This window comes from Lepisosteus oculatus, chromosome 20 (assembly GCF_040954835.1).
Source record: "Lepisosteus oculatus isolate fLepOcu1 chromosome 20, fLepOcu1.hap2, whole genome shotgun sequence".
Lineage (NCBI taxonomy): Eukaryota > Metazoa > Chordata > Actinopteri > Semionotiformes > Lepisosteidae > Lepisosteus > Lepisosteus oculatus.
Genome location: NC_090715.1, coordinates 15,155,233 through 15,168,153, shown reverse-complemented (window position 1 = coordinate 15,168,153; position 12,921 = coordinate 15,155,233). Strand labels below are relative to the sequence as shown.

At 42.6% G+C, this 12,921-nt stretch overlaps 2 protein-coding genes across 10 annotated transcripts in view; one reads left to right on the top strand and one right to left on the bottom strand.

Moving 5' to 3' along the window:
- The first annotated feature begins 925 nt into the window (after nucleotides 1-925).
- On the top strand, nucleotides 926-3,955 carry ss18l2 (ss18, like 2). Its single transcript, XM_015368184.2, has 5 exons — nucleotides 926-1,091; nucleotides 1,490-1,566; nucleotides 1,745-1,829; nucleotides 2,481-2,583; nucleotides 3,591-3,955. The coding sequence occupies exons 1-5, from the start codon at nucleotides 1,023-1,025 to the stop codon at nucleotides 3,599-3,601; spliced, it is 345 nt and encodes a 114-aa protein (XP_015223670.1). The 5' UTR covers nucleotides 926-1,022; the 3' UTR covers nucleotides 3,602-3,955.
- A 1,419-nt stretch (nucleotides 3,956-5,374) lies between these two features.
- garre1 (granule associated Rac and RHOG effector 1) overlaps nucleotides 5,375-12,921 on the bottom strand; it is a 45,545-nt gene continuing 37,998 nt past the window's right edge. For all 9 annotated transcript variants that reach the window (XM_069181375.1, XM_069181376.1, XM_069181378.1 and 6 more), the window contains exons 11-14: nucleotides 11,596-11,767; nucleotides 10,896-11,033; nucleotides 10,028-10,106; nucleotides 5,375-9,447 (exon numbers count right to left, since the gene is read on the bottom strand). In XM_069181375.1, the coding sequence (XP_069037476.1) occupies nucleotides 9,130-9,447; nucleotides 10,028-10,106; nucleotides 10,896-11,033; nucleotides 11,596-11,767 (707 nt within the window). In that variant the 3' untranslated portion in view covers nucleotides 5,375-9,129. The remainder of the gene's footprint in view (nucleotides 9,448-10,027; nucleotides 10,107-10,895; nucleotides 11,034-11,595; nucleotides 11,768-12,921) is intronic.

Here is a 12,921-nt window from a genome sequence, read left to right as displayed (position 1 = left end):
TAAATGTAAGCAACCTCCCAAGTATCAAAGTGGGTTATTAATTCTGGGGGGGTTCCGAGGTTTGTAAACTGATCAAATTCCTTTGGGTACCGTGGCTGAATAGAAATGTTACAATGTACTTGTAGACTGACGACGATTTTACCAGCCCGTTTTACATACGTGATCTGGAGATGTGTGAAATGGTAAAAATCAAACTAAAGTGAAATAACGAGACTAAAATCAAGCTCTTCGTGGTTATTTATAAAGTAACGGTTTTGTTACTTTAGGTTTTTCCATTGTAACATTATCTTGGAGTGTTCTCTAAAGAATAAGTCGGGGTTTCTTAGAGACAGAAAACTGACCTTAGTAAAGATTCTTTAAGATTTCTTATACGTAAACGTTTATTGACGCAGATCTTAGATTTTCATAGTGACACATGACCATTAATTCCAAAAAAAAACTTTTCCTTTCATTTTCCCGTTTATTACAACTTGGTAATGTGATGTTCAAGCATTACCACGAACTAGAGAGGGTAACTATAGAGAGCCTTTCGTTCTCGTATTTTTCATGCAAACATCGCAATGGCTTCCACTATCTTAAAAGATCTTAAATAAGGAGACCGGAGGGGATCTCTTCCACGACCGCTTAAAGCCATTTCCAGTCCTTGCTTTTGACATAAGAACTTTTAAAATCGCAACGTAAGCCGCTCACATCAAGGCGGAAACTGCCGGTTGACAATCTATGACGTCTCTTCCTTTGGAACAGACCAAATATCCGACGAAAGAAGAACTTCATCTTCTAGTTTTCGACCGCTGTTTTAGTTATCTCAGATTGTAACTGATGTATATATACATATTTTCTGTAAACTGTATTTACCCTTGCTATTTAATGGAGAGGTAGTCATTTGTGAACCCCCTCTGACCCCCCAGTGGACTCGCCCTGATAGTGCGGAAGTAGTCACTGCAACTTCGTGGTGGAGAGTTGACTAATGAGTTAGTGAGGGGGGTTTCTCGTTGTCCTTCCAAAGGCGGAATGAAAACAAAATGTCGGTTGTTTTTGTGCCGAAGAAACAGCGAGGCAAAGCGCAGATCAACCATGAAATAATACAAAGGGTAAATTTCATGAGGTGTACATCTCTCATGTAAAAGCGGTTAATCTGTGCTGTGTTTTGAAACCATGCGAGTACTAATCTGCATGTTAAATCTTTACTTGTTGTGTTTTCTCAGTTTGTAAATTAGAGGACCATGAGCTACACGTCCCCCCTTTTAAACTACCAATTTCTACGACATATTTTATATTAATGGTGCGAAAGTGACCTGTATTTTTTGTTGTGTGTTTTGTGGTCTGACAGCCATCTTAAATTGTAGCCTCGGTTAAGCTAAAAGAAGCGTGTGCATCAACAAACATCGTTCGGGTCTTTAAATATACCACACATGGGTGCACTGTTTCTAAAAAAGCATGGCGAATTTCCTGACACAGTCCTGGCATCTCTACCTGTGTGTTCCGGCAGCTTTTGGATGAAAATGACCAGTTGGTTCGGTGTATAACGGAATATCAGCAGAAGGGAAGAGCCACCGAATGCGTGCAGTGAGTTAACTGATCATTCCTTCAGCAATTGTCTTTTTCATCGCGTCATTAGCTGTATTGGTTTTGCTGCATTGTTTGTTTTGTTTTGTTTTTTTTTTTGGTTCGTCCGTTTCGTCTTCAGCGTGCAGCCTTTTTTTAGATTTTGAAGAAATCCAATGCAGGGATTTTGTGATTCCAGATACCAGCAGATTTTACACAGAAACCTCGTGTATTTGGGAAATATTGCAGACGCCAGCCCCAGCGTGCCTCTGTCAACAATATCCGTAAGTTATATTTCTGGACTATTGCAAGTTCACACGTAAGTGCTAGCATTTCCAGTTTTCATTAATACGATGGGACAAAGTATAAAAAGATAAATGGAAATTATCTTGTGACATCTGAAAGACGTTTATTGTTATCAGAGTTCAGCTGTGTTCACACCAAGGTATATGAATAGTTACTGAACACACATGCCTTTCAATAAACTAGATTCACTGAATGTTCTGCCCTGACATTGTGCAGCAAAAGCAGTAAGACACATTGCACAGTAGAGTGATCAATTTCTGGTTTTACAAACTTTGGCTTTGGGCTTGTGTTTTTGTCCGTCTCATTTTTACTGCATGTGCACAGACAGGTGTGTGAAATGTATTCTTCTGCAGTCAGTTTATACAGGAGTCTGTAGAAAGTAGAACTAGAAATGATAGAAAGTGCTAGGCAGTGGGAGTCCTGTGTTTAACCTTTCTTCCTACACCCCTCAGTTTTTGAAGACATTCAAAAAGGTGTCCATTTGTGCAGTGAGGCTGGGTATTATCTATAACCAGTCTCATACCCAAAGTTATGTGTTCCCCAGTCTGGACTAGACTGACGATCGTAACTTAAAAGCCTGTTTCAAACTTTCTTTTAAAGTGTAACAAAATTCCTGCTGCTCTGTGCAGGCACCCTGTGAAACATCTCAGCTGTCTGCTGTGACCGTGTCTGTGGTGAAGGCAGATCCAAATAATTCCAGCCCATCAGCAGAGAAAGAAAACACGGTTACAGGTGAAAACATACACCCTGTCTGCTCAAGGGGCTTTTTGAAATAATGCAATGCTGCTTTTATTATACATCTTACAAGATCTAAACAATTTCTTATTGGTAAAAATGTAAATCACTTAAGTACAAATGTTAGACATGCACTGTTCTATTCTTTTAACTCAGTGTTTTTCCTTCATGCAAAAAATAATTATATATTTATCTACTGATCTTGTAACCCTTTTGTTTTATTCTTACAGCTAATCCTGGTTTAAAAAGTAGCTTTTTAGTTTTGTGAGGATTTAGAGAGAAACAAATGATGTTAATAACAAGGAACACCTGGCAGTGAGTCAGTTTGATTTGCTTAGCAAAAATTTGCTGGATCAGCAGTTTGTATTGGCTGCTGTATTTATGTGTGGTTGATCTTGAGCTGTTTTTATAACGTTTTAGAAGATTCTGTTCCCGGTAGGCTATCTGTCATTATCAGGCTTAAGCATGGCTGATCATTGATCACTTATCATTGATCTGTTGATCACAACACGGAGGAAGAGGCAACACAGTGGTGTGCCTCTTGAGTCCTGGCTTTTATTGTGGACCAGGGCACATTCTGTGTGGAGTTCGCATGTTCTTCCACTGATTGTGTGGGTTCTCTCTGTGTGCTCCAGTTTCCTCCCAACTTCCAAAAATATGCTTGTTGGGTTAATTGGTGTGTCTAAATTGTGTGTGTTTGTTTGCCCTGTGGTGGACTGGCATCATGCTGAGGATGCAGTTGTCCACCTGTGACCTGCGCTTCTGGGGTGGGTGGTAGGTTGTGCTTCTGGCATGACCTTTAACAAGATATGTAGCTTACCACCACACTTCTTTTGTGTTGTTTCTCACAGCTGTTGTATAACAAATGGATAAGTTCAAGCAGCCTGTAATATTATTTTCATTTCCTGAGCTTACTTAACAGTATGCTGAACATTTCATACTTGATAAAGAAAACTGTTTTTTATGGTGTTTTTTTATTTTTATTTTTGTATTCCTTTTTTCAGGAACAGGTTGAGTGATCCTTGAATGTTTCTTCCATGAGCACAGAGGGATTCCAAGCTGAAAACGTTTTGAATTCACCTAAGAAGAGGAGTTAAGAGTGGAATTGTTTTATAGTATTTTTTATTGTTTTACTTTTTGTACAGAGTTGCAGGTCACTGCATTAGTTAAGTTCCTTCAAGCAGCTGTCTTTTGTAGTTTTGTCCATGATAAACACTATGATTTGTACACTCATACCAGATGTCTTAAGTGTTAATTTATTACAAAAATCTAACTCTTGTTTTGTGAGCCAGAAGATCATACTTTGTGCGCCAGCAAACGCATGAATAATGTAAAGAAGTAAACTGCAATAAAATAACTTCTAAAATGATTTTTTTGTTTTGTCTTTCAGTACAGTTTAATTTAATTGGACCACAATGAAAAACGCTAAGGGCTATTTGATTTCACTTTTCTAGTGAAGGCATTTTCTTATTTTTGCTTTCAGCTCATAACAAAACTTGCTGGCATTTTTAATTGGTAACAAGCCTGTGCCAATTTTGGGAATCTGGCCCCTCATGCAGGTACATGTAACCATCTGCATCACTGCAGGGAGAAAATGCTGCTTGGGGAGTGTTGGATACAAGGTCACACTCCCTTGTCCATTCATCATAAATCATTCAGCTACTTAGGGAACTGTTCAGAAAGAATTAAGGGAGCAAATTCAAGATGAGAGATTTCTGAAAAGTTTTGTAGGCTGAAGTTACTGGGACAATATTCTTTTTTGAAACCGAGGACTGGGGGGATAGGACGGAGTGCAGAAATAGCTAAACAAAAGTCTAAAGTAGATCAAGTAATGGCATCGTTTAGCACCAGTGAGCACCTGCTCAGCAACCAGCAGATACAGAGGTACTAGAGGGTCAGCTTTGAGAACCACAGACCTAGATCAAGTTTGCAGAGACACTAGAATTCCAGGATCCGAGTTACTGTCATTTAATAGGAATAAAATACTTCCAGCACCACCCAACCGCACACAGCAACACTCACCCCACGAATCACTCAACGCATTTCGATATTGTCTGGCGGTTCAAACAGTCACACAGCGACTACACGGTGTATAAAGCAGATATACTGTACCATGCAACCGCGGCCATCTTGCGGAGAGGGGGACACTTGCGTGACATCGCCGGCCCTCCTGGGGCTCACCTGCGCTGTCACCCTAAACGCCACACGGGGAGCCCCCCTTCTCCACCCTCCATCGTGGGGGGCTCCGGCTATGCAACAAAGCTCTTCTGACCACAGCCACCTCTTTTCTGATCGACTGATTAATAAGGCAGTCATGATACTAGGCCGAGCTATATTGATCAGTCGGCACAGAGCAGGGGTATACAGTAGGTTCTCCGCGATGAAAACTGTAGCTTCCGAATGTTCTGCTATTAAATGTTTAAAGTCACTCACCATCTGAGGATATGCACCCAGGCATTCAATTTTATTTTCTAAACCTTGAAAAAAATATTGACTAAATAAAACCACTGAATTGAAATCGCTGATAAAGCTAACGTGCTTGTTTCATGGTTTAGCAGAAAGACATGGCGATTTCATTACATTTTAATGGCTGTTTATGGATTGAACTCTATGATGATTTCTTGTTGGCTACAATATCCCAGGGAGGAAATTCATGATGGCTACACGGACTAAAAAAAGTTAAAGAAGAAATGGGTAAAAAAAATGACCCCTATTAATGTTATAAGTAACCCATACAGTTATTCAGCTTTACAGTGCGACTGCAGTGCAGAATTAAACATTTCAAAGCTTTATTGTTAAATGTACATCTTTAATAAAGCAAAGTTGTTGTTGTTTTTTTTACTTACAGAAGCTTTTAAAAGGTAAAATACAAAATGTACAATTCCAGTTTCAAAAAACATTGTACTGCCCACATGAAGCTAATGCGCCTACAGTAGGTCACGTGAGCCGGAGTGATAGTACAAACCATCAGCACTTGGCAGTTTCAGCAAAGGAACGTTCATGGTGACACTTGTCACAGCAAGTGAAACAGGAGAGCTGAAGACAAACTGAGAACCTACCAGCATCAAAAAGGGTTTGGAAGTAAAACACACTTACAGCACCTACAATAACAAGTCGTGGAAATGGTTTAAGTTCGTCCCACTGGGTTTAGCATGTGATGAGAATAATCACCTCCAATGCCTTTGCCTATTGCACTACTCTTGTCCCCGAGGGCAGTGTTCATAGCTAATCACCCGCTGAGGAACCGACCGAGAACATTTACACTCCTTTACACAACAGTTGCAGACCGCTTAAAAAAGGGACAGGTATTAATCGTGGAAGGACGAGCACATGGACTGCGAGTTGGTTCGCAGTTGCGATAATTCCATGTTTCCCAGACATCTTTTGTTTTCCTCAAGGTGAGAGGAGAAATCTCAATATTTAAGGCAGGTGTTCTGCAAGCCAAATATTATGAAGGCCACTGTCATCGCTGTTTGTTGTGCAGGTTAACCAGAGTTTACCATAACACATTTAAACTCCATGTTCAAGAGTCAGAAATCCATCGGCTTAAGGTTACCAGTTTTGCCAAGCAACCTATATAAGCTTCACTTGTGCATCCAGGACTACTTGACTGTAACCTAGAACTTAGAAGTCTCAAGGCCTGGTCCTGAAAAGCTCTATTTCAACTGAACTCTGAACTGATAAAGCGAAGCAGTTACTGGCATAAATCATTCATGTTTAACACGATCTTGCTAACCACTGATTGCAGACAACAACAAAACATAAAAGACTGTCTTACCAATGCAAGGTTACAGACAAGTGGCATAACTTTCCTGGAGCTATAAAAAGAAGATTCTCTGCTACTATGGTGTGAAGCTACCATCTGTGGGAGATTATGACTGAACGCCTCAAAGGCAGAAAGTTTAAAAGCTTCAAACTAGACCACTACGGTATTCTGGGACTGTACTTGGTCAGAATTCCACTAAATAATCAGTCAGTGCATTACCCAAATTTCAGTTACTTTGGAACACCACCACACAACTTAATTTGCTCAAAGCTCCACATGTAAAGCAGGAATCTTGCTTGAATCCTGGTGCTGGCTGATTTTCTGCTCATGAGTACTTTTAAAATGGGGAAAGAAGCTTCCTTTTGAGGCATCTCCCACCAAACAAAACCAACTAATGTCCTACCTTTGGGTCTGATTTCAAATTGATTTCAATGCTGGGAACACTTGGAAAGACGTTGAATAAAAAAGTAACTGTAGCCAACGGTTTATTTCATGAAGGTTTCACTTTGATTTTGTTGTAGCAACTGGTAAACCATTTGACATGGCTGAGAAACTCTTTAATAGTTACAGTTCAAGGTCTTTATTATATATATATTTAAAAAAGCTGCAATAGTTTGGGATATCTTACACAGACAAAAAGCAACAAACCCTATTTTGATTGTGCAAAGCACGTAACTATAAAAAGGTTTATATACAGCAAACAATTCCTCTGTAAACATGGTAAGTATGTTAGTTTTCAAAAAACATGGTGTCTTAAATACAGGCAACATTGGCATCCGCAAACATCACAAAAAAGTTAACATTCTGGGCATTTAAACAGCCCAATTACCATATAAACCAACAAATATGGGTCCAAAACACCCTGATCTTATAGAAGTTTTAGTGTTTATAATGGCATATTTGGTAACCCTTAGATAAATGATGTAGTTAGAGGAAAAAAAGTAACATGTGCTTCTCACAATCTTAATGAAAAAAAAGTTATTCAATATGCCTCTTTTACTAATATTAAACATGTACAGTAATGGTATAACTATTTAAGAAAATACAAAAATAAGATTAATACTGTCAAATTTTGTACAAGAAAAATATTATTTAAATGAACATATGTTAAGATCTATTTATTTTAGAGTTGTATTGTCTTTCAGAACAAACCAGCCAATTGAAAACAAAACTTAAATATTCAACCATATAAAGACTTTTTTCAAGCTTAATATACAGTGGGGCAGGTTAACTATACACAGTAATTATTTCTATCATCATTATTTTTTTTAAATCTGAAGCACCATTCATCTCTTGAACAACGCTTTGGTTGGAAAAGAATATTCCACAACTGAGACTATAAACCATGGCACATAGTTACTACTATTAAACTACATTTGTCAGTTGCTGAAAAAAAGTAGTGTATCTCTTTCAAATTACACACCTGCAAACGAGTATTATATTTCTGCTGAGCCCGCTCAAAGCCTCTTTAATAAAAATGGAAGTAAATTATTAACATGAGTAAATTACAAGCTATGGAACAGTAGCTGAAAGCCGTCTAGTTCTCAGATCGTGAGCCCCTTTAAAATGTTTTGGCAGTTATAGCTTATTAGCCACGTTTTATTATAAAGTACAACTTGAAGGTTGTGGAGTTAAGTGAATCCCCCTCCCTTATCTTTACTGTTATATACCTTCAGCTGTAGTTGCAAAATGGATGAGCGCTTCTAATTAAATGCATAATGTTCATGCCACAGGCTATTTAATTCTCAGGGAAAAAAAAAAGCACATATACGTTAATTAAGCAAACATGCGACCATTAGATTAGTTGCATTTATGTGATCGTGCACGGCTTACCGTGAAACTAACAAAACGTGATTTTAAAATGCATGTTTCTGAAATGGAAAGATAGATCTTAAGGGTTGAAATCGTCCCCTACGCTGCAGCTGGTTTAAAAAAGCAAGTTCAAAGACATCTTTCGGGTTTCGGATGAAAGCACGAGGCAACTAAACTAATGGCCGCAGCCTGCCTAGCGCTAGGGAAAGGCCTGGGACCTTGTACACAAGCCTATGTACACTTCTCCAGGCTGATTCCTGCGGGATTCTCTCCGGAGGCGCTACGCTGGGCCAGCGGAGACAACAGCAGCCCACCTCTGCTTCCCGTCTTCTGCCGTGGCGGCTGACGAGTCCCCTGCCCCGTTCTGTACATCGCTGTTTCCCGCGGCCCAAAAGAGCAATATCTCACCCTACTCCATCAGGGCATAAACATTTCATCACATTAGTACACAAAAAAAGACATGTAAGCTCACGTTTTTCTTTTTGCTGACTTGTAAACCATATTGTATTAACATTACAACTGTCCCAACACACAGAACACACATTTTCACCTTGGTACTTTATCTAGTCCACATGATAGCTCGGGATTTTAGAATAACTCATGCTCAGCTGCAGGGTTATTTCACCCAAAGCTGCCATCATCCAGGACTAATAAAGGTTTTCTGATGTCATGCTCACCCAGACATAACCAGCCCAGCTGGGTCTGAGATTCAAAGCAGCACCACTGACCAAGGGGCTCCTGAGGTGGAGCTGGAACACAGCTACTCCTCCGACAGGACAGACAGGACAGACAGGACAGACAGGACAGACAGGACAGACAGGACAGACAGGACAGACAGGACAGACAGGACAGACAGGACAGACAGGACAGACAGGACAGACACAGCTACAGGTCGTGAAAACAAGGGAAACGGGACCCGGACAGGACAGGACCTCCCACGCTGGGGACAGCTTGGTGACCAGAGCTCAGTACTGGTGCAGGTAGGAGGGCCTGCGCTCGTGCTTGAGGGGGAAGGATTTGAAGCCCTTACTCCCAGGTTTGTGCTGGGAGGCTGGTGGCGGCGGCGGCTGGGCGTAGGGGAAGCCGGGGGAGATGGCGGAGGGGGCGGGGCAGTCGCCGGCGGTGGACCACACCGGAGACTGCAGCATGGTCACAGACTCGCCCCACTGGCTGGCGGGGATGGCCATCTGGTACAGCGCCGCGCTCTGGCCGGGCAGCGCGCCGGCGTGAGGCGACGAGTGCTGCCAGGGGGCCTTGGGCGGCCAGGTTTTTGTTTTACAGTCCTGGTGAAGAGAGACAAACGCAGGATTAACGCTACAGACACGGGCACGCCACCGGAAACAGACGTGGGCTGAGGGCGGACGGCGGTAAGCTGGAGCACGACATCGCCGAGTTCTAGATCAGTGCGGCAGGAAAGGATCCAACAGGCGACAGCGAGAGCTCTTTATAAACCGCTCGTTTGAAACCCGCAGGCTGTGTTCAGGCTGGAGTTTCTGCACTTTCGATGATGAAAAAGAAACAGCGCAGCAGGCCTGATGCTGACAGTCACTTGCGCTGTGCTCGTTCTCCCACAGAGCTGGGAATTTCAAAACATGTGGCAGACCTGCAGCATCAGAGCTCACCCCTGATAATGTCCGAGATGAGTCTTAAATCAAATGCACTGAGGTTTAAATGTGAATTTGGATCACGCTTACCTTCAATCTGTTTCACTAATCTTTTAAAAGTAAAAATCATTTCTGATGTAAGATTAAATTTCATCAATAGAAACTGATTTTTTTTTTTAAGATGCTGAGACATTCATTAGCCTGTACTCGAAGAGAGACATGTGGTTTGGTGTTAGCTGCAGGAGGTGAGCCTTCGCACCTGACTGCTGTCTTCGCCAGCGTGATGGAGGGGCGGGGAGGGCAGCGTGCACACCTCCTGCTCTCCACTGCTGTGCTTCCTGTAGGACACAGGGACACCATTCAGACAAACCCTTCTTGCAACTCACGCTTAGATAACTTCTCCTAGAGGTCAGGCTCTAATAAAGATGGCCAACTGTGTTTGATAAAGGCTAAAATAGCTGAATATTAGGTCTTCTGCCTTTTAGTTTCATTCTTTCATTTATTCACTTTCTGAACACTTCTTCCAGGTCAGGGTCATGGGGAGCTGGAGACTCTCCCGGCAAGCAACGGGCAAAGGCAGGTTACATCCCGGATGGGACGCTAGTCCATCGCAGGGCACCTATTGGATTTAACTAATTTTTAAAAAATGACAAAACACCCTAATGCAAAACAAACAAACCGATAGTTAAAACATAACTTTAAGGTTAACTATGTAGTCTCAATATTATGCAACATCTGCTTTTTCCTAGATATTATTTTTAAAAAACTGTAGGGCCGGCATCAAAAACAGTCAAATATTCCTACATCTCTAAATGGTAAATGTATCAAAAATGGGAGCATTCCTTACAGACGTTTTCACTTGTAAGACCGAACGAAGAGACTGAGAGCAGAAGAGCTTGGGCAGTGACTGAAGAACAGTCTCACTGGCACACAGTCAAAAGCACAAGCACCAGAAACTGATTTTAACGCACTTCTGGAAATCCCTAAAACACTCGAACATTTCATAGAAAACAAAAAGAAACTACTACTTACAGAATTCCTGCCTAACCAGATAAAAAGCAAAAGGCATGGCAAGACTGCATTAGGGCTGTGCTTCTTCTAGAAAGAGCCCTGCTCTGTACTCGTACCTCCTCTGCTTGACAGCTGCCACGAGGTCCGGCCCAGAGAACATGGAGAACAGGCTGTCCCCATTGGCAGAGGAGGCCTCGTCGCTGGAGCTGGCGGAGTCCCCCTGATTCGCCGACCAGCTGCTGTTTATCGCGTCTCTGTTCAACGCAACACAGCACTCTCAGTCCAGTGAGCCACACCGCTTGACGGACACACTCAAACACACACCGCCAGGACAGTCCGTACTGGACAAGATTATTCGAATACACCTGAAGAAGGCTCCACGGCCGAAACGCGGTGTTTTCTTTCTTCTTTTTTTTCCAGCATGGAATAAACCTATTACTTGTTCCTTTGAAGATTATTCTAAGCCCTACTCACCCACGTCATGCTGGCTGCAGAACAGCAACATCTCAGAATTCGGTGAAACAGAATAGGCTCTTTAGAGAACCCCACCCCCTTCTCTTCTCCCAGTAATTAAATAATAACGCCTTCTGCCCAGAAGATGGCGCTTGAGCCCTGAAACCTGCAGGGGCCGTTCAGGGAGCGGGGTGGACAAACACTCCCTACCGAAGAGGGGGTGACAATAGTGGGGGCTCTTTATCTCTTTTGGGCAGAACAAATATATTGTTTTCTTTGACAATCCGCCATTTTCCACACGGAATCAGACAAAGAACACACTGGTGCACAAGACGCGTCGAGCAGTGCCGGCGCCGGGCCTACCCCTCGGTGTAGTACTCGGGGTGGGGCCAGGTCCCGCCCCTGTGAGGCTCATCGGAGATCGGCCAGTTGCTCCGGGTGCTGCCAGGCTGGCGGACGAGCTGCGCTTGCCTCTTCTGTTGCATAGCCTGGCTGACCCCAGCCACGTAACGCGCGAACTCCGGGTCAGAGCCAACTGCGGGCGGAGAAAGAAACCCACCGTTTCTGACAGGCTCAGCTCTTCCCACTGCAATCAGCCCTGCTGTGGAATCTTTTAAGCCCAGCTGGCTAGTGTAGCACAAAGTGCACCATAGCCAGCAGTCAGCTGCAGACAATGGCTCGTGCTGATAGTGTGGAAGAAATGGACAGTGTAAAATGGACCTGAATCTGCCTGCAAGAACAGAGTGAAAACACACTGCTGACCAGGCAGTGTCGAAATAAACTTGAAAACACCACCAAAGCGTTTTCTGATACACACACCATATGCCAAGAAGAAGCTGAGTTTAATTCTGCACTGAAGAGAAAAGGTGGCACCTGAAGAGGCTGAACAGCAGAAAGTTGATTTTTGTCTGTCTACTCTACAGGATGGTATTAAACTCTTGTGTTCCTCTGCCTGCTGATGCAGCTCCCTGCTCCTACCTCTCTAGTATCTGCAAGCAGACACACACTGGGCTCACCAGACTCAAAGCAAGCTGCTCACAGTCAAAGTAACAGCATGAGGAAAAATGCAGCTGAGTATCAATCCAGAGACTCCAGTCAGACAGCGTTCACTAGAAGGAAAGGCTAACCTATCTTGTTTGTCCGCAGACTGTCCAGTTTGTGTTTAAATGGCCATAGGATGCATATCTAATAATAAGCAGTGCATTCCTGCCTAGAAACAGACTGACCTTAAGCTCCTCTTACATGCCAGCTACCCTCTGTGAAGCTGTAGTTTCTCGAAGCTTGAGCTGACAGTTCAGGAGGTCAGGGCAATTTCAAAAGGTCAAATAATGCCTTGGACCCTCCATAAAAATCTAATTTACTATTGACCTCTGAGTTGTTAATGTTCAATTTTGAATGACCTAATTAATTCCCCGGTAGGCCTTCTAATTGTGGAGCTGCTGTTCAATACTGTAATCACAGCTACTCCGGTTCTGCCTGTGAGCAGAAATACAGAGCCATGTGCTTCATGTCATGTTATTTCCTTGATTTAAACAGTTTTGACATTTTTATTTCTCCTATCTACAAATTTAGGATTGACTATAATCTGTTATAATCTTGCCCACTTTGGAGCAGTCAGAAGTGTTTGTTGTGACCGGTATTGGAAGGCCACAGGGGACTCTATGTTGCAGAGACAGCCCTGGCTCACTA

What these genes read in the sequence shown, in the direction of transcription:
- ss18l2 (XM_015368184.2), top strand. Translation starts at nt 1,023, where the DNA reads ATGTCGGTTGTTTTTGTGCCGAAGAAACAGCGAGGCAAAGCGCAGATC. An exon ending in AGAGCCACCGAATGCGTGCA is followed by an intron (nt 1,567 to 1,744) that starts GTGAGTTAACTG and finishes TTGTGATTCCAG; the next exon opens with ATACCAGCAGATTTTACACA. An exon ending in TGCCTCTGTCAACAATATCC is followed by an intron (nt 1,830 to 2,480) that starts GTAAGTTATATT and finishes TGCTCTGTGCAG; the next exon opens with GCACCCTGTGAAACATCTCA.